The 24,022-nt window shown below is 47.1% G+C and overlaps 1 protein-coding gene across 5 annotated transcripts in view; it reads left to right on the top strand.

The window, feature by feature from the left end:
- CMBL (carboxymethylenebutenolidase homolog) overlaps positions 1–18,154 on the top strand; it is a 28,453-nt gene extending 10,299 nt beyond the window's left edge. For all 5 annotated transcript variants that reach the window (XM_526833.9, XM_016952943.3, XM_016952944.4 and 2 more), the window contains exons 2-6: positions 6,664–6,897; positions 8,923–9,030; positions 10,954–11,096; positions 15,150–15,241; positions 16,805–18,154. In XM_526833.9, the coding sequence (XP_526833.3) occupies positions 6,683–6,897; positions 8,923–9,030; positions 10,954–11,096; positions 15,150–15,241; positions 16,805–16,984 (738 nt within the window). In that variant the 5' untranslated portion in view covers positions 6,664–6,682 and the 3' untranslated portion in view covers positions 16,985–18,154. The remainder of the gene's footprint in view (positions 1–6,663; positions 6,898–8,922; positions 9,031–10,953; positions 11,097–15,149; positions 15,242–16,804) is intronic.
- Positions 18,155–24,022: the final 5,868 nt, after the last annotated feature.

The following is a 24,022-nucleotide window of genomic DNA, read 5'->3' as shown; positions in this document are numbered from 1 at the left end:
GCATCCACCACCCTGCCTGGCTAATTTTTGTATTTATAGTAGAGACGGGGTTTCCCCATGTTGGTCAGGCTGGTCTCGAACTCCTGACCTCAAGTGATCCACCTGCCTCCGTCTCCCAAAGTGCTGGGATTACAGATGTGAGCCACCACGCCTGGCCTCTTTGCTCCTTTTTCTGTCAAAAGTCTTCTAAGAGTTTTCTGTGTTCACTGTCTTTAGTTCTTTCCTCTCTCATTCTCTCTCTCTCTTTTTTTTTTTTGAGATGGAGTCTCACTCTATTGCCTAGGCTGCAGTGCAATGGCGTGATCTCGGTTCACTGCAACTTCCGCTTCCCAGGTTCAAGCAGTTCTCCTGCCTCAGCCTCCCAAGTAGCTGGGATTATAGGCATGCGCCACCACGCCTGGCTAATTTTTGTATTTTTAGTAGAGACGGGGTTTTACCATGTTGGCCAGGCTGGTTTTGAACTCCAGGCCTCAAGCAACCCACCCACTTTGGCCTCTTAAAAGTGCTGGGATTACAGGCGTGAGCCACCGCTCCCAGTCTCCTCTCAGTTTCCTTTAAGCCCTCTATGATTATGCTGTCACCCATGCCCTCGTCCAAGCCTGTCCTTGTGGAGGTCACCAATGACCTTCACTTTGCCAAACGTGGAGGGCAACACTCAGCATTCATTGTTCTCCCCTCAACACCCATTCTTCACTTGGGTCCAGGACACCACACTTGGGGTCTTCCTCTCCCGTCACTGGCTGTTCCTTCTCAGGCTCATTCCTCACTCGCTGATTCCTTCCGATCTCCCTGAAGTGTTAGTGTTGAAGGACCCCAGGGCTCAGTCTTCTAGATTTCTCTTTTCTTCATCCACCCTTATTCCCTGAAGGATGTCATTCATTCTTAAAGTTTAAATATCACCTACAGGCCCGGCACAGTGGATCACCTCAGGTCAGGAGTTTGAGACCAGCCTGGCCAACATGGCGAAAACCCATCTCTACCAAAAATACAAAAATTAGCCGGGTATGGTGGTGCTCGCCTGTAGTATCAGCTACTCGGGAGGCTGAGGCAGGAGAATTGCTTGAAACTGGTAGGTGGAGGTTGTAGTGAGCCGAGATTGTGCCACTGCACTCCAGCCTAGGGGACAGAGTGAGACTGTGTCTCAAACAAACAAACCAAACCCACATACAGTCATTCTTGGCATTTGTAGTAGTAAAGTCCCTGCAAACACTGAGTTAGCAAATCCTAAACCATTCCTCCTGGGGGAAATACAGGGTTAGCTTCCTGTAAACCTGTGGCCTGGTCACAGCGGTTTCCTCAGTTGACCCATACATAACCCTGGTTTTATGTGTGTTTTTGTGGAAGATACCATTCTAGTATATATTGTTGACTCATTAACAGAAAGCTCATGGCCAACAGGACTGTAACTCGCGCCTGAACAAAGCTTCTCCAATACACGCATTTTCTCCATAAGGCACATCACAGCCTTCCCGTGCTTAGCAACGCTAGACAGCATGTGAGCACTAAGTGTGGGGCCCTTTTAAACAGCAAAATCAACCCCTCAAAAAGCACAAAAATGTGCACTAAGACCATGCAAAGGACACTTGTTTACACTGTGAGAGCTCAAATGAGAAGCAGAGTGTTGTGGGCAGTTGGGCTGCTCTAACAAACGTGGCTTCAACAACAAACATTTCTCACAGTTCTGGAGGCTGGAAAGTCCAAGATCAAGGCGCTGGCAGATCCAATGTCTGCTGAGGGCCTGTTTCTGGTTTGCAGATGGTCATCTTCTGGCTGTGTTCTCACCCGGCAGAAAGAAGGGAAGCCAGCTCTCTGGGCCCCTTATATAAGGCACTCATCCCATTCTTGAGGGCTCTGCACTTGTGAACTACTTGCCTTCCAAAGACCCTACCTCCAAATATCATTCCACTGGAATTAGGGTTTCAACATCTGACTTTTTGGGGACACATTCAGTCTATTGCACCCTGTGTGTCCTCAGCTGGGAATGTGGACATTGACAGTTCACATTTTTCGAATGTCCATAAATGATGGTGAGGTTACAAAATACATTCAGCAGGTATGGCCAGGCACAGTGGCTCACATCTGTAATCCCAGCACTTTGGGAGGCCAAGGTGGGCGGGATCACCCGAGGTCAGGAGTTTGAGACCAGCCTGGCCAACATGGTGAAACCCCGTCTCTATTAAAAATACAAAAATTAACCAGGCATGGTGGCAGGCACCTGTAATCCTAGCTACTAGGGAGGCTGAGGCAGGAGAATCGCTTGAACCCAGAAGGTGGAGGTTGCAGTGAGCCAAGATCATGCCACTACACTCCAGCCTGGGCAACCAGAGCGAGTCTCTGTCTCAAAAAAAAAAAAAAAAAAATCAGCAAGTAGGTGAATTCATCAATACAGGATCTGCAAACAATGAGGGTCAGCTGTATACTCACATCACTCTCAAAGTTTTAGTTTTAGCTTGGGCCCCTGGCCCTTGAACTTCTATCGTGTTACCCAACTTTTCTCTGGGATGTGTAATAGATACCTCAGCCTTAATATGCCCCAAACTGAAGTCCTTATCTCCTCAAACCAGCTCTTCCCACATCCCTTCTCATTTAAACACATTCCATCCTCCAGTTTCTTAGGCAGGAACCCTTGTAGTCATCACGGACTCCTCCTTTTGTCTGATGTCCCCACAGATACAATCTGTCAGCAGAACTGAGTGGCTCTGCCATAAAATCTGTCCACACTTGACCATTCCCTCCCTCTCACCATCACCGTCCTGGTGTGAGCTGCTTCATCTCTTGGCTGGATTGTTGCTGGAGCCATCCAACTGGACTTTCTTTTCTTCCTTTGCTACTTGATGATCTCTTCTTAAAACAGCATCTTCATTGATACTTTTTTTTTTTTTTTATTGAGACAGGATCTCTCTGTGTCATCCAGGCTGGAGTGCCATGGCATAGTCATGACTCACTGCAGCCTCGACCTCCCAGGCTCAAGGGATCCCCCTACCTCAGCCTCCTGAGTAGCTGGGAATACAGGCATGTGCCACCATGCCCAGTTCAGTTTTGAATTTTTTTTGCAGATATGGGGTCTTGCTGTGTTGTCCAGGCTGGTCTCAAACAATCCTCCCACCTCAGCCTCCCAAAGTATTGAGATTACAGGCATGAGCCACTGTGTCAGGCCAATGATACTGTAAATCAAGTCAAATAAAGCCACTCATTTCCCCAAAATTCTCCAGTGGCTTCTATCTCACACTGAGGAAAAACTAAATTCTTCCAGTAAAACTCTGGAAACTCACACTATTCTCTGCTGTTCTCTCCCCTTGCTCTTTCTGTTGCAGCCACACTGGTCTTGCTGTTCCTCAGACATGTCAGACATGCTTCTACCTCAGGGCCTTTGCACTTGCTGTTTGTTCTGTCTCAACCGCTCTTCCTCCAGATATCTGCAGGGCACCACCCCTCGCCTCCTTTGCCCAACTGGTGCCTTTCCAACAAGCTGTTCCCCAATATACCATTGTAAATTGCAACTCACACCCTCAACCAACATTGTCTTCTTTCCTTCTCTGCTCTGTTTTTCTTCTTAGCATTGATTACCATCTGAAAAGCATATTGTTTTTGTATATTTCATCCCACTAGAATGTGCTTCCTGAGGTCAGGGATTTTTATTTGTTTCATGCTCTGCTGTTTCCCCAGAACCTTCGACAGTGTTTGTCACAGAGTGGTGCCTCAGTAAACATTCTGTGGATGACTGGATGAATACACATGAGTCTGGTTCTAGAGTCTTTGGTCTGTTCTATTGATGTATTCATCTATCCAGCAATACCATACTATTTTAATAGGTTTTGTTGTTTGGTAAATTAATTTCTCCTTCTTCATTTTCTTTCAGTTATTGTGGCTATTCTTGTTTCTTACCTCTTTTTTTTAGTTTTAACATGTGTTGAAATCCTAACCCTCAAGGTGATGGTATCAGGAGGTGGGGTCTTTGGAAAATGATTAGGTCTGAGGGCAGACCTCTTACTATAGGGAATGTCCTTATAATGGAGACCCCAGAGAGCCAGCTAGTTCCTTCTACCCCGTGAGGACACAAGGAGAGGGCACCACCTATGAACCAGAAAATGGACCCTCACCTAACATTGCATCTGCCAGTCCCTTGAACTGCGACTTCCCAGCCTCCAGGACTGTAAGAAATAAACCTCTGCATTTATGAGCTACCCAGTTTACTGTATTTTGTTATAACAGCCTGAATGGACTAAGGCTTCATTCTATTTTTTTCTTCTAACTCCTTGATATTTAGCTTACTTTTATTCTTTCCTCTTGTTCAAGTATATGTAGTCTAGGCTGTAAAGATGTCTGTAAGTACTGCTGTATTGATTGTATCAAGTTTTGATATGTAGTGTTTTCATGGTAACATGGTAATCCAGTTCTAAATCTTTTGAGTTTTATTATAATTTCTTCGTTGTATTTGTATAGCATTTGTTATATAAAATCTTTACTGAAACTTTGATTGTGGGTTAATATGCAGGCAGTTCACATCTGCTTGTAAAGACTGTGTTCTCCAGTTGTTCATGAAGGGAATTACATATGTCTTTGGGTTTAGTGTTCCTAGTTCCTCTTTTTTGATGGAACCTTAATTTTTTTTTTTTTTTTTTTTTTTTGTGAGACAGAGTCTCGCTCTTGTTGCCCAGGCTGGAGTGCAATGGCACATTCTCGGCTCACTGCAACCTCCACCTCCCGAGTTCGAGCGATTCTCCTGCCTTAGCCTCCCAAGTAGCTGGGACTACAGGCGCCTACCACCACACCCGGCTAACTTTTGTATTTTTAGTAGAGACGGGGGTTTCACCATATTGGCCAGGCTGGTCTTGAGCTCCTGAACTTGTGATCCACCTGCCTTGGCCTCCCAAAGTGCTGGGATTACAGGCGTGAGCCACCATGCCTGGTCCGGAACCTTAATTTTTAAAAAGTCTAATTTGAACCAGGCATGATGGGTCACACCTGTAATCCTAGCACTTTGGGAGTGTGAGGTGGGATGACTGCTTGAGCCTAGGAGTTTGAGACCAACCTGGACAATATAATGAGACCTTGTCTGTATAAAATTTTTATTCTAAAAAAAGGAGCTGATTGTGGTGGTGTGTGCCATAGTCCCAGCTACTTGGGAGGCTAAGGTGGGAGGATTAGTTGAGCCCAGGGAGGAGGTCGAGGCTGCAGTGAGCCGTGTTTGTGACACTGCACTCCAGCCAGGGCAAGATCCTGTCTCAAAAAACAAAACAAAACAAATCCAAGTTGAGAATATGTCTCAGCTAGTGAGTTTAATCTGTTTCCATTTATTTAAATTTAGGCAGGCCTGATGGCGGTGAGTTATCTCAGTTGATTGTTCACAGTCATTTACAAATCAAATTCCTTGTTCTACTACTCCCACTTTCGCCACCTCATTTCCTGCTTTTTAATGAACAGGTTTTTAATTTCCTAATTCCTTCCTGTTTTCTATTTTGATTCACCAAGTGTTTCTAGGTGAATTTCAAACCCCATTCCCACTGTAAATTCCTCCAGGGTGTTGTGTCTGCTGATTCTTGTTTATTTGGATCGCCTCCTTGTGTATAGGTTTTCCTGATGAGCTGCTCTTCAGCGGGTCATATTTTTGGCCTGGATTGTGGAAGTCTTGTGGTAAAGTGGATTTGCATTTGCCTCTGCCTGGTGTTCCAGGCAGTTCACTGGCCCAGGGTCAATTGTATTAATTTCTCAGCCAGGTATTCCTACTTTGCAAGCATGGTATACATTTGAAGATTGCTTTCTTTTTCTTTTTTTTTTTTTTTTGAGACGGCGTCTCGCTCTGTTGCCCAGGCTGGAGTGCAGTGGCGCGATCTCGGCTCACCGCAAGCTCCGCCTCCCGGGTTCACGCCATTCTCCTGCCTCAGCCTCCCGAGTAGCTGGGACTACAGGCGCCCGCCACCACGCCTGGCTAATTTTTTGTTTTTTAGTAGAGACGGGGTTTCACCGTGTTAGCCAGGATGGTCTCGATCTCCTGACCTCGTGATCCGCCCGCCTCAGCCTCCCAAAGTGCTGGGATTACAGGCATGAGCCAGCATGCCTGGCCGAGGATTGCTTTCTTTTTTCCCTTCCACCCAGAATCTAGACGGAGATGGGTTTCTTCGCACACCCCTGAGCCTGGCGGATGGAGCTCTTCTCCTTTTGCTTTGGCCCTCTTCCCTGAGACATGAACCTTTGGGGCTCGACATTGCAGGCGTGGGTCTCTTACAAATTCCCGTCTCATGTGCTTCGATGGCTGTTTCTACACGTCGACACAAGATCCTAAGCACCCGACTGTTAGGGTGTGCTCCTGAGTCGGGCCCTGTCCCCCAGCATCACTGGGCCCCGTCAGCATCTGTGGGTGTCACCCTCACTCTGGCTTTCTGTTTCCTCTCCAATCCTGCCCCCTGAAGAGTCCCTTTTCCCTGTGAGTTCTTTCATCGCTATTTTTTGTTGTTTTGTTGTTATTCAATCTGGCATTTCTAGTGTTTATAGCCTTACTCTGCAGTGTTGCCAGAACCAGAAGTTACCATTGGTTTCTTACATAATACCATAGATGTAGCTAAAATGAATTTTTTTCTATAATCTTGATTTGAGGTTTACTTACCATTTATAGCCTTTAGATTTGCAGCATTCAGAATATAACGCATGTTTCTCTCTCCATAGCCCGACTTAAATCTCTGCAATGGCTAACGAAGCTTATCCTTGTCCGTGTGACATTGGCCACAGACTTGAGTATGGAGGGCTAGGCCATGAAGTTCAAGTCGAGCACATCAAGGCTTATGTCACCAAATCCCCCGTTGATGCAGGCAAAGCTGTGATTGTCATTCAAGATATATTTGGCTGGCAGTTGCCCAATACCAGATATATAGCTGACATGATCTCAGGAAATGGATACACGTATGTATAAAGTTGTGTTTCTTTGTTTAAATTCATATAAATTTCAGTGGTTTATTTTGTTCCCTTTAAAAAATAAAACCACAGCGGTCTGACTATACAGTATCTACTGTACATTAGAAACTTCCTTATCTCACTGCGGTGAAGATAGATGGGAAATGTCTTGGGAAATTAAACACCCACCTGGTGCTCCTAACCCCATCCCTGGGTTTCCTGTCCTCCTGGGAGTACCTGGCCTTTAGACTTGCTGGACATTGAGAATTCTTTTCCCGTGTGGGGCCTCAGCCAGACACAGGCACTGGACATCTTAGGCCAACCTCACCTGCTGTCAAATGGACCCGTGACTTGGCCCTTCAAGCAGCTCAGCCTCGTGTCAGATTTCATGGCCCATTTGGACGGCAGGGTGTCCAAGGCTCCTCCTGGTCCATACACGTACGGTCGTGGCCCCCTCTGAATTAGACTGGGGTTCAGAAGTGGCACAGTGAGACCTTGCTCCCCTCCCCAAGTTTACCTCTTTGTCTGGCCAAGTGGCCGTGGCCACCTTTGGCCAAGGCTGATACCCGATTGCTTCTTATTTGCCCCAATGTAAAGCGCAGAGGAGGGCCAGAACCTTCCTTCCTCTCCAGCGTTGGAAAGCATCAACCCAGCGAGCCCTGAGGTTGGTGCACGGCTGGATTTCCTTTGTTTTCACAGAAAGAGAAGCTGGAAACCCGAGGATGAGCCTACGTTGTTTTTCTAGGAAGAGAAACTGGCTTAAAGGAATCATGCCCACCCTGGTGGGATGCAGAGTCGGTGCTGAATGAAAAGACCTTCCTTGAAGTTTTCCTTTTTCACGTCCCCATGTGAGGGGACTTAACTTTCTAGGGGCAAGCCCAGTAAAAATAAATAAGTAAATAAATAGCTAGTTTCAATTGCTCAGCCAGACGCAGTGCTAAGGGCATGACTGGGCTCATTGCCCTTAGTCCTCCTGGCAGCCCCTTGAGGGAGGAGCTGTTATTGCTCTCATTTTGCAGATTAGGAAACCAGGCCATAAAGAGAGCGCTTTGCGGCTGCCCCAGATCACTGGCCCAAGCAGCCGATCAAATGGCATTGCTGTTTCTGTTGTTTCACGGCGGGTCCTTTAGCAGGGGTCAGGACATAAAAGATAAGGAAAGACCCCTATTTTACAAAGCCCTTTCACAGGTATACAACTTTTTTTGCCCTCGAGAGGATCCTCTGGGGTTAGGCAGTGCAAGTGTGCTGTTTATTTGTCAGATGAGAAAATGAGGCTAGAAGCGGTGACATGACTTGTGAAGGCCACACAGCAGCATGGGGGGTACCGAGCCTTGAACTTGGATTTTCTCACTCCAGTTTCAGTGTTCTTCTACCCCTATAGGAGGAGCCCTGTTCCTCCAACCAGGTGGCAATTCTATTTTGGGAAACAGGACTCAACCCCAGCGGTTGGCTCTATCCCTCTGGGTTGACTTGCATGGAAGAGCGACCTGGACTGGGGCCAGGCTTGTTTGCGCTCTGCTGCCCGTCTTAGAACATACCCTCTGGATAGGAAACTGTGCTTCGTCGGCGTCTTGGTGGAGGCTGGGAACATTGCCTGGTCATAGTGACTGGACAAGTTAGCCAGGTGTGCCCTCTGGCCTGAGGCTCATGTGAAAGGCCAGGAGTCCCCCCCAGGCTGGCTGAGAGGGGCAGGAGGGGCCCTCAAAGCCACCCGCGTCAGGCCCACTCTCCCAGGTGCCCCCACATCCCATGCCAGCCTATCCCATGGGAGTGTGCCCTGTGGATAGCCTCATTGCCAGGGCTGGGTTACCAGCAGGCTGCCAGACGCTGTGCACCTGCGGTTGTGAAACCTAAGAGGGCTTGGCCCGGTGCCAGGTGGCTGCTTTGCTGCGATCAAAGTTGGCCTTCACACCCACTACTTTTCCTTTTCTCTGAGCCAGAATCGCCAACGTAGCAAGTTTTTAAATAAATGCAAGCAAAATACTGAGTCAAGCAACTCTGAAACTAAGATCAATTCATGTCCATATTTTGCAGAACCATTGTTCCAGACTTCTTTGTAGGGCAAGAGCCTTGGGACCCCTCTGGCGACTGGTCTATCTTCCCTGAGTGGCTGAAAACAAGAAATGCCCAGAAGATCGACAGGTGAGTTATCCGCAGACGTGGCCATGTGCGCGGCGTGGCCCAGGGAGGTGAGAGCTGGGTGGGCTTCACCTTTCAGACACTACTCCTTACCTTGGGGTAGGACTTCTCCATGGCCAATGGAATCCTTCCCATGGCACAAAGGAGAAAAATTTTTTTTTTGTTTTTGCTCTGTTGGAGCCCAGGCTGGAGAGCAGTGGCATGATCTCGGCTCACTGCAACCTGTGCTTCCCAGGTTCAAGCAATTCTCCTGCCTCAGCCTCCCAAGTAGCTGGGATTACAGGCGCCTGCCACCAGCCCGGCTAATTTTTGTATTTTTAGTAGAGACGGGGTTTCACCATGTTGGCCAGGCTGGTCTCAAGTGCTGGGATTTTTTTTGTAATTAAAATTTTTAGGCCGGGCATGGTGGCTCACACCCGTAATCCCAGCACTTTGGCAGGCTGAGGCTGGCTGATCACTTGAGATCAGGAGTTTGAGACCAGCCTGGCCAACATGGTGAAACCTGCCTCTACTAAAAATACAAAAAACAAACAAACAAACCAAAAACTTAGCTGGGTGTCATGACGCACGCCTGTAGTCCCAGCTACTTGGGAGGCTGAGGCATGAGAATTGCTTGAACCTGGGAGACGGAGATTGCAGTGAGCCAAGATGGCACCACTGCACTCCAGCCTGCGGGACAGAGCGAGACTCCATCTCAAAAAAAAAAAAAAAAAATTAATTAAAAATTTTAAAATAAAATAGAGATGGGGTCTCACTGTAGGCGTGAGCTGCTGCACCCAGCTGGGATAACATTCTTGATGTGATGATGATCAATATCAAACAATATTTTTATGAGCACCATCTATGAAAATAGAGATTTTAGTGCATCTGTCACAGAGTAGTGTACAGTTTACCCAATATATAGTTTTTTAGCCCTCACCCCCTCCCACCCTCCCCCTTCTGAGTCTCCATAGTCCATTATATCACTCTATGTGCTTCTGTGAACCTACTCATAGCTTAGCTCCCACTTATAAGTGAGAACATACAGTATTTGGTTTTCCATTCCTGAGTTACTTCCCTTAGAGAAATGACCTCCAGCTCCATCCAAGTTGCTGCAAAAGATATTATTTTGTTCTTTCTTATGGCTGAGTATAGTCTATGGTGTATATAGGCCACATTTTCTTTATTCACTCATTGGTCAATGGGCGCTTCGGTTGCATATCTTTGCAATTGTGCTGCAATAAACATACGTGTGCAGCCCACCTCCACTTTGGTACATTGCTTCTAGTTGAATATGTGTTCTGAGTTCCAAACAATCAGTTTGCACATGAATCATTTGCCAGACAAGGGCCACTATTCTTGGTCCCCTCATGGCTGAAATAGTCCTGATGGCTTTCCAAATTTGGCTTCACTGGACAGCAGGGGGAGGAGACGAGCAATGCAGAGTGGGGAGTTTTGGGGAGAGAGTGAACGTATGAAGTCAGAGAGTGTCTGGGCGTCTGCCTGTCGTTATGGCTGCTCATGGGAGAGAGGAGAGAGGAGACTCTTCTCCTGGGAGACTCAGGGGACAGAGGAGACTGGGGCACTGCAGGGAGCAGATCATGGACTCGGGTCTTACGAACCGTGCCGTGGGCTGTGGCCTTCATCCCCAGGCTGTGGAAGACTGCTCAGCTCTCAGCTGGGAGTGAGGCAGTTGGACCTATGTTTTGGGAAGAGCCCAGCTTGCCTGCAGCTGTCAGGCAGTTGGAGGAGGGCTGGGCTTGGCAGGAAGATGTGCTGGGATGATGCATCAGTTGGGCCAGAGGTAGTAAGGATGGAGCTCCCAAAAGAAGAATCCTTGGCAACTTCAAAAACAGTTGCTGATACAGCCCTGTTATCATCAGCACAGCTCTTTGAGGGGTTCACAAAATAAGCCTGATTCTTGAATATTTTTTCTTTCTGTTCTAGAGAGATCAGTGCTATCTTGAAGTATCTGAAACAACAGTGTCATGCCCAGAAAATTGGCATCGTGGGATTCTGCTGGGGTGGAACTGCTGTCCATCATTTGATGATGAAATACTCAGAATTCAGGGCAGGGGTGTCCGTCTATGGTAAATCTGCCTTGTGCATTTTTACTCCATGCAGAAGGGAGGGGTGGAAGAGTGACAGCAATCACAAGCCTCCCCATCCAGTGTAACACAACCCCCAATAATGCGAAGACTGCCCATCTTATGGAAATGGGCTTTAAGAATCTGAAAATAGAGGTGGAGGTTTGTCTTGCAGTTAACCAGAGGATGTCACCGGGAGTCAAGAGGTCTGGGTCCCAGTGGTGTGACTTTGGGAAAGCCACCTAATCTGAACTCTCCATTTCTTCACCTAGGATGAAGGGGATAGCTTTTTTTGTTTTTTTAATGTAATGATGATTAATATCACACAAGATTTTTATGAGCAACATCTATGAAAATATTTTTCTGGTGGTGGCTAATGCCTGTAATTCCAACACTTTGAGAGGCTTAGGCAGGCAGATCACTTGAGCTCAGGAGTTCGAGACCAGCCTGGACAACATGGCAAAACCCTGTCTCTACAAAAAATACAAAAATTAGCTGGGCGTGGTCACGTGCACCTGTAGTCCTAGCTACTCAGGAGGCTGAGGTGGGAAAATCGCTTGAGCCCAAGAAGGTCAAGGCTGCAGAGAGCCATGATCATGCCGCTGCACTCCAGCCTGGGCGACAGAGCAAGACCCTGTCTCAAAAAAAAAAAAAAAAAAGAAAAGAGAAAGAAAGAAAGACTGATTTTTCCAAGATACAAACTGTACACAAACATGCACACACACTAAGAAAGAAAGCAAAGGCAGCCAGATGCGATGACTCACGCCTGTAATCCTAGCACTTTGGGAGTCCAAGATGGGCAGATGGCTTGAGCCCAGGAGTTCAAGACCAGCCTAAGCAACATAGAGAGACCTTGTCTCTATAAAAAATTTTAAGGCTGGGCGTGGTGGCTCACGCCTATAATCCCAGCACTTTGGGAGGCCAAGGTGGGTGGCTCATGAGGTCAAGAGTTCGAGACCAGCCTGGCCAATATGGTGAAACCCCGTCTCTACTAAAAATACAAAAATTAGCTGGGCGTGGTGGCAGGCGCCTGTAGTCCCAGATATTCAGGAGGCTGAGGCAGGAGAATTGCTTAAACCCGGGAGGTGGAGGTTGCCGTGAACCAAGATCATGCCACTGCACTCCAACCCAGGCAACAGAGTGAGACTCTCTCAAAAGAAAAAGAAAAAAATTACTTGGGTGTACTGGCACGTGCCTGTGGTCCCAGCCTCTCAGAAGGCTGAGGCAGGAGAATCACTTGAGCCCAGAAGTTTGAGGCTGCAGTGAGCTATGAATGCATGACTGCACTCCAACCTGGATGACAGGGAGCAAGACCTTGTCTCTTAAAATAAAAAAATAAAAAAAAAAAAAAAGGAAAGAAAGCCAAGGAAAACACACTCTAAAATCTAAATAGCAATTTATACATTTTTGGCCAAAACAAACCAAAGTTACTACAGCAATGAAATAACATTATATCTGTATATAGAAACTGCTTGCTAAATTCATGATATAGAAGCATTCAGACCAATAGATAAACGAAAACAAAAAAGACACATAGGAAATATAGCCTTTAAAAATAATGCAGATGCTCCTGTACTTACAATGGGGCTAAGTCTTGATAAACCCATCATAAATGGAAAAATCTCAAGTCGAAAATGCACTTAATCCACCTCACCTACCAAACATCATAGCCTCACCTGGCCGACCCGAAACACCTGCATCAGGCTACAGTTGGGCAAAATCATCTAACACAAGGCCTATTTTATTATAAAGTCTTGAATGTCTCATGCAGTTTATTGAATTCTGTACTGAAAGTGAAAAACAGAATGGTTGTCTGGGTACTTGGGGAACAGTTTCTACTGAATGAGTGTCGCTTGTGCACCATTGTAAAGTCAAAAAATGACAAGTGGAACCATCGTTAGGCCTGGGACCATCTGAAGTGGATCATAAAGTTATACTAATGATTGCTTCTTGGGTTAATGGTTCCTCATTGTGGTATTTTCAACTACTTTTAGAGTTAAAAACGCCTTTAAATATTGACTTAGGACAACACAAAAGGACATAAACTCAAAAGGCAGTGGCCAGCTGCCTCTGGGAACAATGGAGCTGAGAGATGCTTTGTCCAGACCATGCTTTTGCGCGATTTAGCAAAAGGCGGTCGGGAGTGGATGCCTCCCCGGCGCCACCTTCTGGCCGCTGTTGTGCAGTGCGTGAGCTGCAGAGCGTGGCCGGGCTCAGGCCCAGGGATATCAAAAGAGGCCCATCCACATGAAGTAGCTTTGCTAGAGTGGGGAAGGGAGCGTGGCCACCTTTCCCGTGGCTCCCTGCCTCCTGAAGAGGAGTTACAGGTGAAGGAGGCTCTCTCTGTTACTTAGCTCTTCTGCTGCCAGCAGGAAGTGGAAAAAAGTTATGTTATTTACGTCTTCTTATCTTAAAATGGTAACTTGCTGCAAATCTTTTACTTACTTATTTTCGCATAGAAGTGGACACACCCACAGGTTGTTTTCAGACAACCTGGGTCAGGCAGAGCATGCTTCTAATTTCAGAATTAATCTCGAATGAATGCTGAGATGAAAGATGAAAACTATTGTTATTATTTTTTGAGACAGCATCTTGTTCTGTCACCCAGGCTGGAGTGCAGTGGCACGATCTTGGCTCACTGAACCTCCACCTCCTGGGTCCAAGCAATTCTCCTGTCAGCCTCCTGAGTAGCTGGGGCTACCACACCCAGCTAATTTTGTATTTTCAGTAGAGACAAGGTTTTGCGTGGGTGGCCAGGCTGGTCTTGAACTCCTGACCTCAAGTGATCCACCCGTCTTGGCCTCCCAAAGTGCTGGGATTACAGGTGTGAGCCACCTCGCCCGGCCAAAAACTGATTTTTATAGACTGACCTGCTAGGCCCAGGCAGTTTCACACTTCCACACTTCCACACTCATGGTCTGGTGCGAGTCTAAATACCCACTCAAAAGACAGCTCCTCTTACAAACAAAAACTACTCAGTGCATTCAAGCCAGAACCCGTGGGACTTGTGTAGACCTCAGAAACTTCTCAAGCGAAGGTTTGACATTGATCCTCTTTGTAAATGAAGGTACATCCCAGCGGGACATTCCTCAGGCTGCTCCGCATCTTTCCATACTAAGCAGCGGACGAGGTCTCATTCAATTATTTAATGGCCTGATTCCCAGTCCATAAAGTGGGGAGGTAGAGAGTAGGAAGATCTGACTAAATAAATGTCTCTTGTACTCTTATAATCCTCTTTTTTTTTTTTTTTTCCGAGACGGAGTCTTGCTCTGTCGCCCAGAGCTGGAGTGCAATGGCAAGATCTTGGCTCACTGCAACCTCCACCTCCCGGGTTCAAGCAGTTCTCCTGCCTCAGCCTCCCGAGTAGCTGAGATTGCAGGCGCGTGCCACCACACCTGGCTAATTTTTGTATTTTTAGTAGAGACAGGGTTTCACCATGTTGGCCAGACTAGTCTCGGACTCCTGACCTCATGATCTGCCCTCCTCAACCTCCCAAAGTGCTGGGATTACAGGCTTGAGTCACTGCACCCAGGCTTTGGGTTTTTTGTTTGTTTGTTTTGTTTTGACAGGGTCTCACTTTGTTGCCCAAGCTGGAGTGCAGTGGCACAAACGGCTCACTGCAGCCTCAACTTTCCAGGCTCAAGCAATCCGCCCACCTTAGTCCCCCCAAGTAGCTGAGACTACAGGCACGCACCACCACACCCGGCTTATGTTTGTATTTTTTGTAGAGACAGGGTTTTGCGATGTTACCCAGGCTGCTCTCAAACTCCTGAGCCCAAGCCATCCACCTGCCTCAGCCTCTCGAAGTGCTGGGATTACAGGCGTGAGCCACCACGCCCGGCCTTCTTTTACGCTCTTTTTTTCAAGTGGGGCCACTTCTGTGGAATGGCTAAAAAAGCAAATAAAGTCCGCAAAGCAGAGATTTTACTTTGAAAAATCAAACCCAAATGTTGCAGTTTTCTGTGGCATGAGTGTGGGGATCATGTGGCATGGGTGTGGGGATCATGTGGCATGAGTGTGGGGATCAGACATCATGCCTCTGTGCTTGTTTTTCAGGCATCGTCAAAGATTCTGAAGACATTTACAATTTAAAGAACCCCACCTTGTTCATTTTTGCTGAAAATGATGTTGTGATTCCACTCAAGGACGTAAGTTGGCATCTTTTCTCTTCGTATTTATTTATTTGAGATGGAGTCTCGCTCTGTCGCCCAGGCTGGAATGCAGTGGCACGATCGCGGCTCACTGCAACCTCCACCTCCCAGGTTCAAGCCATTCTTGTGCCTCAGCCTCCCGAGTAGCTGGGACTACAGGTGCCCACCACCGCACCCGGCTAATTTTTGTATTTTTAGTAGAGACGGGGTTTCACCATGTTGACCAGGCTGGTCTTGAACTCCTGACTTCAGGTGATCTGCCTGCCTTGGCCTCCCAAAGTGCTGGGATTATGGGCGTGAGCCACCACGCCTGGCCTCATTTATATATTTAATAGCACGATTTGACATTCTGCGGGGAGTGGGAAGTCTTGAAGGATGCATTTGTTGCTCCAAATGTTTCCAACATTAACATTTTAAAGATGGGTTTTATTCAATTCCACTTATATAATTCCACTGTGGAAGTATAACCTTCCCAAAACATGCTTAAGGAAATGTCTGAGGGAAGTATTCTCAGCATGGCCTGGTTACCTGGTGGAGAAACGGGACCTCTTGCCCCACCTCCATGCTAACCCACAAATTACAACAAAGTCTGTGACCTTAAAGACAAGGATTTATTAAACAAAGTCAGTTGATAAGGAAAAAGCAGAAGAAAAGTATGATTCAAAAGCAGTCATTTAGCTGGGTGTGGTGGCTCATGCCTGTAATTCCAGAAACTCAGGGGGCTGAGGTGGGAGGATTGATTGAGGCTGAGAGTTTGAGACCAGGCTAGGCAGTCTAGCTAGATCCCTTCTCCACAAAAATATAAAAAAATTGGCTGGGATGGTGGCACACATCTGTAGTCCCAGCTATTTGGGAGCCTGAGGCAGGAAGATTGCTTGAGCACAGGAGTTGGAGGCTGCAGTGAGCCACGATTGTGCCACCGCACTCCAGCCTGGGTGACAGAGTGAGACCCTGACTCTTAAGAAAAAAAAGCAGTCATTTAGAAATTATTGTTATAATATTAGTAACTAATATATTAATGCAAATTATTTCAAATAATAGATGTATCATTTTTCCATTGCCCTGAAATCTCTCCTTTGCCAGACATAAGAACTGTGTTAGTTATAAAATTAGCAGTAGAGGCCGGGCGCCGTGGCTCACGCCTGTAATCCCAACACGTTGGGAGGCAGAGGCAGGCAGATCACTTGAGATCAGGAGTTTGAGACTAGCCTGGTCAACATGGTGAAACCCTGTCTCTACTAAAAATACAAAAATTAGCTGGGCATGGTGGCGGGTGCCTGTCATCCTGGCTTCTCCGGAGGCTGAGGCAGGAGAATCACTTGAACATGGGAGGCAGAGGTTGCAGTGAGCCGAGATGGCGCCACTGAATGCCAACCTGGGCAACAGAGTGAGACCTGTCTAAAAAGAAAAAAATTAGTGGGAAAGAATTCAGTGTAACTGTGGAACTTGTTTCTAATTTAAAGCATTGATGTTAAATTTCTGTTATGAACGCTCACTAAAGATTTGGAGAATGGAAAGTATCACTAAAGGGTTAAAATCATGAAATCTTTTGCACACCAGGTATCTTTGCTGACTCAGAAGTTGAAAGAACACTGCAAAGTTGAATATCAAATTAAAACATTTTCTGGGCAGACTCATGGGTTCGTGCATCGGAAGAGAGAAGATTGCTCACCTGCAGACAAGCCCTACATTGACGAGGCCAGAAGGAATTTAATTGAGTGGCTGAACAAGTACATGTAGCAAGAATCAAGGGCAAGCCTTCCTAGAATAGCTTTCATCCCAAAATTTGCTTGGAAATAGTTAGATCATTTGATTTAATTTTCACTTTTATAAAATAAGTGTAGGAATCCTAAAATTGATTATTTCATTTGAAACACAAATTCAGTAGGACGTAATGCATGAAATAATTTAATTTTTGACATGTACATCGAATCATAATTTAAAAACAAGGTCTGACCAGGTGTAGTGCCTCATGCCTGTAATTCCAGCACTTTGGGAGGCCAAAGTGGGTGGATCACCTGAGGTCAGGAGTTTGAGACCAGCCTGGCCAACATGGTGAGACCCCATCTCTACAAAAAATACAAAAATTAGCCTGGTGTGGTGGTGCACGCCTGTAGTCCCCACTACTTGGGAGGCTGAGGCACAAGAATCAATAGAACCCAGGAGGTGGAGACTGCAGTGAGCCAAGATTGTGCCACTACTGTACTCCAGCCTGGGCAACAGAGTGAGACCCTGTCTCAAAAATAAATAAGTAAATAAATAAATAAATAAAATAAAAACCAGGTCAGTACCTGGAGAATTTGAATGATAGAGAATGATAGAGTAATACCCTAATTATTAGTTAAAACCTACAGGCCGGGTGCGGTGGCTCACGCCTGTAATCCCAGCACTTTGGGAGGCCAAGGTGGGTGGATCATTTGAGGTCAGGAGTTCAAGACCAGCCTGGCCAACATGGTGAAACCCCATCTCTACTAAAAATATAAAAATCAGCCGGGCATGGTGGCATGTGCCTGTAATCCCAGCTACTCAGGAGTCTGAGGAGGAGAATCACTTGAACCCGGAGGCAGAGGTTGCAGTGAGTCGAGATTGCGCTACTGCACTCCAGCCTGGGCAACAGAGGGAGACTCTGTCTCAAAAAAAAAAACCTACAGCTGTTCAAGGACCAGCTGACAGGTCAAGTGTGGCCTTTTCTGGTCTTTGAACACATCATAGAAAGTGACAAATGCTGCAAAGCCATGAAGAACATGAACTATAAACGGGTAGACTAACTGCCCAGCTTAGACACTTATCTATGCCACAAAACAGCTGAATTTGTCACATTTATATATTGCAATATGGGAAGTATTGAGATCAAAACAGGATTCCATTGACCTAATTATATTAAGCTAATAAACTAATTTTTTGAATTTTTGAATTTGCAGCTTTTTAAAAAAGATAGCAGAGAACGGTGGGCTAGAGTTGTCACCCAGCTGTTGTCTCCTAAGCGGTGGATTTCCAAGCACTGGCATTTTTGGGTCCCAGGGCCTGAGGCTACCTCAGAAATATCTCCTGTGTTTCTGGTGGTGGCGTAAAGGGGAGAGCCGGTGAGAAACTCTGCACCTGTACCTACGGGGTGCGTACATGTGACTTTGGGCAAGTGACTTGATGTTGTAGTTTTTTTCCTAATTTTGTCTTGACGTCCTTCTCAGGAGAGAGTGGCTGTAAACTCTAGCCCTGCCCTGACGGGGATCCTGGGGATGTGGTCGTGGGTGTTTCCCATGTGCCTTTCATGGGATCCTTCTTTGTCCTGGCAGACGACCTGATTCCTGAGTGTCCAACCTGTGGCCAGGTGTCCCTCTCACAGGAAGCTTGTTTATCCTGGCACATGGCCTTGTGGCTCTCATCTGACCTGTGTCCAGTTTATTCCTACTGAGACAGCCACTCTCCCGGAGAGCCCTGACCGGGAAAGAAGTTAGGATGGGGTAGAGGAGGCAACTCATCAGAACCCAAGAAATGGCAGAAGCAGTTTATTGCTTACAGATCCAGAGAACAGAGGGCAGCACGCTTCGCAGGGCCAGCAAAAAGGGGGAGCCATTCAGGACACATGGGCTCAACCAGAAGGTGGAGAACGAGAGAGAGGGAGCTATGAACCAAAGCCTTCATTAGGGCCCAGGGTGTCATCTATGCAGGTTTCCCCTGGAGGTTCTAACTGGGGGGTTTAGAGCAAGCAGGCATGAGCCCCGGGGACTCACGCTGTGACTGAGAGGGGTCAGTGTGGGTAGGATATTGGCATGGCCCATGTGGGTGTGGGGGTCAGTGGGACAAGTCAAGCAGGTGGTATCCAGCTGTCCATGGGAAGGTGGTCCCAGGAGGCGGTTTTGTAAGGCAGATGTCTGGATCGACCACCTTGGGGAACTGTGAGAAGTTGGATAACTGGAAACTGTGTTACTAATCCCTGCTTCTAGTATGAGAAAGTCCAACTTACATTCAAATAGATGCTCAGGAAACATAAAATTCAAAGAATTCCCAAACTTGAGCTTCCTGAGCCTCAGTTTTTGCATCTGTCAAATGGGTATGGGGAGATCCTTTGCCTAATGTTGAGAGAATCCAAGCCTGAGCAGGGCTGGTCTACTGTGGACACTTAGTTGTGGACCCCAACAGGCCAAAGCCCTTGCCTGCTGAGGGCTGCTCCCAGGAGGCCTCACACATTCATCCGGCCTCCCAGGAAACCCCTGAGATGTACTGGGCTTTTGCCGTGGAACGGTGTCGGTGAGCATGTAGCCAGTAGCCAGAGTCTTCAACATAGGTGGGAGGTCTAAAATTCGTGCGCGAATGAACCAAGGGTGTGGCTGTATCCTTCATGGTGAGCTTGGGGCCTGGGCAGCCTTCCCTCTGCTGAGTCCTTTGGTCAAATGTCATGGTGTTCTGAACCAGCACTGCAGAGAGAAGTATAATGTAAGTCACACACGTACTTCTTTAAAAAGATTTGTTCTTCAGTGACTATTAGACAAACAGATAAATGAAGGTAAAGGGAAAAAATGGCAACTTTAGCTTTTTTCCCCATGTATGTAATTTTAAATTTTCTCATAGCCCCATTAAAAAAAGGAAAGAGACACAAGTGAAATTAATTTTAATAATGCATTTAGCCCAATTTATCACAAATGTTCCATCAGTGTGTAATCAATGTAACGAATCATGAGTGAGATATTTTGTTTTTTTTTTTTTTTTGGTCCTCTATCTTTGACATCTGGTGTGTATTTTCTGCTTACACATATCTCAATTTGGATGCTAACTTTTCATCAGAAGTACTTGATTTGGCCAGGCACAGTGGCTCATGCCCGTAATCCCAGCACTTTGGGAGTCTGAGGTGGACTGATCATTTGAGGTCAGAAGTTCAAGATCAGCCTGGCCAACATGGTGAAACCCCATCTCCACTAAAAATTCAAAAATTAGCTAGGCATGGTGGTGGGCACCTGTAATCCCAGCTACTTGGGAAGCTGAGGCAGGAGAATCACTTAAACCTGGAGGTGGAGGTTGCAGTGAGCTGAGATGGTGCCATTTTATTCCAGCCTGGGCCACAGAGCAAGACCCTGTCTCAAAAAAAAAAAAAAAAAGTACTTGATTTGTGTTTAGATTTCACAAAATTTACAGTTGAGAAAAGTAGATTTACATATTTAAGTTTTCCGATAACTGAGTCTAGCATCAAAAGTCATTTCCTTTACAGTTCACCTCCCACATTGACAAAACTGCTTCATTTGTTTTAGAATAATTGATTTGACTTTGAAGCAAAAGCATATCCGTTTCAAAATGACGTCAATCTAAATTAAGTGAATTCACTGGCTTTTGTGTCACTGTCATCTCAGTGCTGACAGCATCGAGGTCAGAGGGTCTAGCACACACTGAACAGAGATCCGAGTGTGGTGGGATCAACAGAGCTTTCCACAATATTTTTTCTTGTCGTTTTTTCAGGAGAAGTTTTTTGTTTGTTTGTTTGTTTTGAGACAGAGTCTTGCTCTGTCGCTCAGGCTGGAGTGCAGTGGTGCTATCTTGGCTCACTACAACCTCCGCCTCCCGGGTTCAAGTGATTCTTCTGCCTCAGCCTCCGGAGTAGCTGGGATTACAGGCGCCCACCACCACGCCCAGCTAATTTTTCTATTTTGAGTAAAGACAGGGTTTCAACCATGTTGGCCAGGCTGGTCTCAAGTGGACCTCAAGGGATCCGCCCACCTCGGCCTCCCCAAGTGCTGGGATTACAGGCATGAGCCACCGCGCCCAGCCCAGGAGAAGTATTTTACACTGCTTCAGTTTTTTAATTTAAGTGAATTAAAATGAAATGAAAAGTTGACCTCCCCAGGAGTGCTAACCCTGTAGCAGGGTAGTCACTGGCCACACCTGCAAGTCTACACTGGCGAGGAAGATTCGCATCCCCAACTGCATCCTGTTGACTTTCCATTAATCCTGTTTGTCCACCTTATGGCAGCCCTGCAGCTGGTTGTGAAAGAAAATAGACGCTCAGGACCCGAAAGTCACTATGCCAGAGGGAAAGTTCAGCCTGGGAACTGCGCAATACTGCCTTCCTTTCCTTCCCAAACAGACAGCTGCAATGTCACAACCCTGTGTTAGAGCCTCGTCTGTAAGCCAGGATCCCACAACCATGGAAAGCCACACATCTCCCCAGATGGCCTCCCTCCCAAAGCGCTCACACAGAAATTCCTTGTGAGCAGCTAGATCTTTCAGGCTATATCCACACCCTATAAACTAGCCCTGAAACAAGTTTTTTGGATCTCACCCTGACGATGTCAATTACCAGGTGATCCTCACAGAGAGGACAAAGACAAGACCAGAAATCATCCCTGAGACAAATGCATAATTGACTTTTCCTGTGCTTCCTTTTTTCACGTGTAAAATGTAGATTTACTGAGACTCAGGGCCTCACAAGAATGCGGGCATCTGCCTCACTGCCTTCCTCCCCCGTCTTTTCCCTCCTGCTTGCCCTTGCCTTTTTAAATATCGCCGTGCCCCAGACCCCCTTTGGAAAAAGCACAGCTCACAGATGTTTCTGTGGCTTGTGGTTGTTTTCGTGGGCATGTTCTCAACCTTGGCGAAATAAACCTCTGTGGATTGACAGCTGCCTTGGTCGCTTTTTGGTTAACATGGTTTTTCTCAATTACAGCCAGATCATTTATTTACTTGGCAAACTCCTCAAGCCTAGATCTGTGCCTCCGCTTAGCCCCTCTCCATGTCTGCAGACACCAAAAAGGCCATTTCTTTTCCCTCCCATGCAGGCCTGGGCCCTGCAGGCAGCTCCCTCCATCAGGTGAGACCTTAATTCTCCTTGAGTTCCAGATTGGGGCTGTTTTTATCCCAATGCCTGGCCAACGTGGGCAGTCTTATCAGTCCTGGGGCGCCAGCAACCTGCAAACTCAGTGCATTCCTGTTCTGGAAGACCAAGCAAGAAGGATGCCTGCGGCCTCAGGATCACCCCACCCCTTCTTCTGTAAAAGGGCAGCCAGTCCCGGTAGGGCTGGCCCCTCTGAGTCCCAAGGTGGGGATGTGCTTTTCAGGCCTTTAGGTGAGAGCAGCAGAACTTATCAATGGTATTTGCATTTTAGAAAGATTAAAGTTCGGCCCCTCTGGAGAGGGAAGGAGCACAGTAACAGGAAGCAGAGATGTGAGCCTGACTGATGTGGTTTGGCTGTGTCCTCACTCAAATCTCATCTTGAATTGTAGTTCCCATAATCCCCACGTGTCATGGGAGGGACCTGGTGGGAGGTAATTGTATCATGGGGGCAGTTACCTCCCTTCTGTTCTCATGAAAGTGAGTGAGTTCTCACAAGATCTGATGGTTTCATGAGGGGCTTTCCTCCCACTTCGCACTGTACGTCTCCTTGCTGCTGCCATGTGAAGAAGGATGTGCCTGCTTCCCTTTCCACCATGACTGTAAGTTTCCTGAGGCCTCCCCAGCCATGCTGAACTGTGAGTCAATTAAACTTCTTTTCTTTATAAATTACCTAGTCTCAGGTATGTCTTTAGTAGCAGCGTGAGAACAGACTAATACACTGACCGAGGCAGCAGAGTGGAGAGTTGCTGAGAGATGCAACTGCTTTTACTGCAGAGACTGAGAGGACACCAAGAAGCAAGACCCTGAGGTTGGCTTAGAGATTATCCAGCACAAATTATCCAGCACAGAATCCTGAAGAGAAGCGGGCTGTGAGGAAACAATTTAAGTTTGGTTCAGCCTGGAATATCAGTTGAGTTTTCTTGGGCTGCAAATAACAGAAAACCCGACTGACAGTGGCTAAGAGGGTAACATTTAAGTATCTCCCACACAGTCCTCCAGGGATCCCAGGTGGTTTGGGGGTTTCCTGGTGTCAGGACCTGGGTTGGTGCCTGCATTCTCTGGGCCCTAGGGCCTTACAAATCCCAGCCACAACAGGAAGGGAAGGAAGGAGCTCTCTCCTGCACCTCTGTTTTAGCGAGGGAGGGAAATCCCCCAGCTGTGTGCCCCCTGTGTCATGGGAGAGGCCGAGGACCTGGGCATCAGCTGAAGGGGAATTGGTGACGGGATTGGATTAGACCCTGACTCACTTAGCCAGGGATGGGGTGCACTCCCTCTGGACAGAGCTGGGCTTTGGTGGGCTATGAAGAGGAGTGTGGAGGCTGGTTGTGGGGGGCAGTTGTATGAGACCCATGTGGCTCTGTAACGTTGGGAGTCATCCATGAGGTGGCTGTGGCGGATATGGCAGAGGGAGAGTGTGAGGAAGATGAGGGTGAGAAGAGGAGGCTCAGGAGGGAAAAGCTGGATGTGTCCATGCTTCATGTTTAGCTTGCTGTGGGTTTGGGCAATGTGCTTCTCTGACCCTCAGTTTTTCTCAATGTAAAAGCTATAAACTCAGTAAAATAACATAACTCTGCAGGGGTGCATTGTTAGAGTAGGTAGTCAGGAAGACATAAGCAGGGCAGGAGAGGTCTACCTCCCCAGGAATGTCAGGTGGCCATCAGGCGATGGTCAGGTGGTTGTTAAACTGTCTCTCTAAAATAATACTTGGTCACAGCCAGCACCAGGGAAAGGCAGTCTCCCTATAGAGAGAAACATCTGAAGCTGGTGATCAGTAGCTTCCTGAAAAGATCTCAGGATTTGGGCAAGCAGACCCAAGCATGCACCCTAAGAGGCAAGATGGTGGACAGCCTGCTCCAAGGGAAGAGTTTGAGTTTTCCCTTGGAAGGGAAAAGAAATGCAAACCTCGGAACCATGCCAGCGTGTAAAACCCCAAGTCACGGACCGAACGGGGCACTTGG

The sequence above is a fragment of the Pan troglodytes genome, chromosome 4, assembly GCF_028858775.2.
Source record: "Pan troglodytes isolate AG18354 chromosome 4, NHGRI_mPanTro3-v2.0_pri, whole genome shotgun sequence".
Lineage (NCBI taxonomy): Eukaryota > Metazoa > Chordata > Mammalia > Primates > Hominidae > Pan > Pan troglodytes.
Note: the sequence above shows the minus strand (reverse complement) of the source record. Positions and strands in the feature narration are given on the sequence as shown.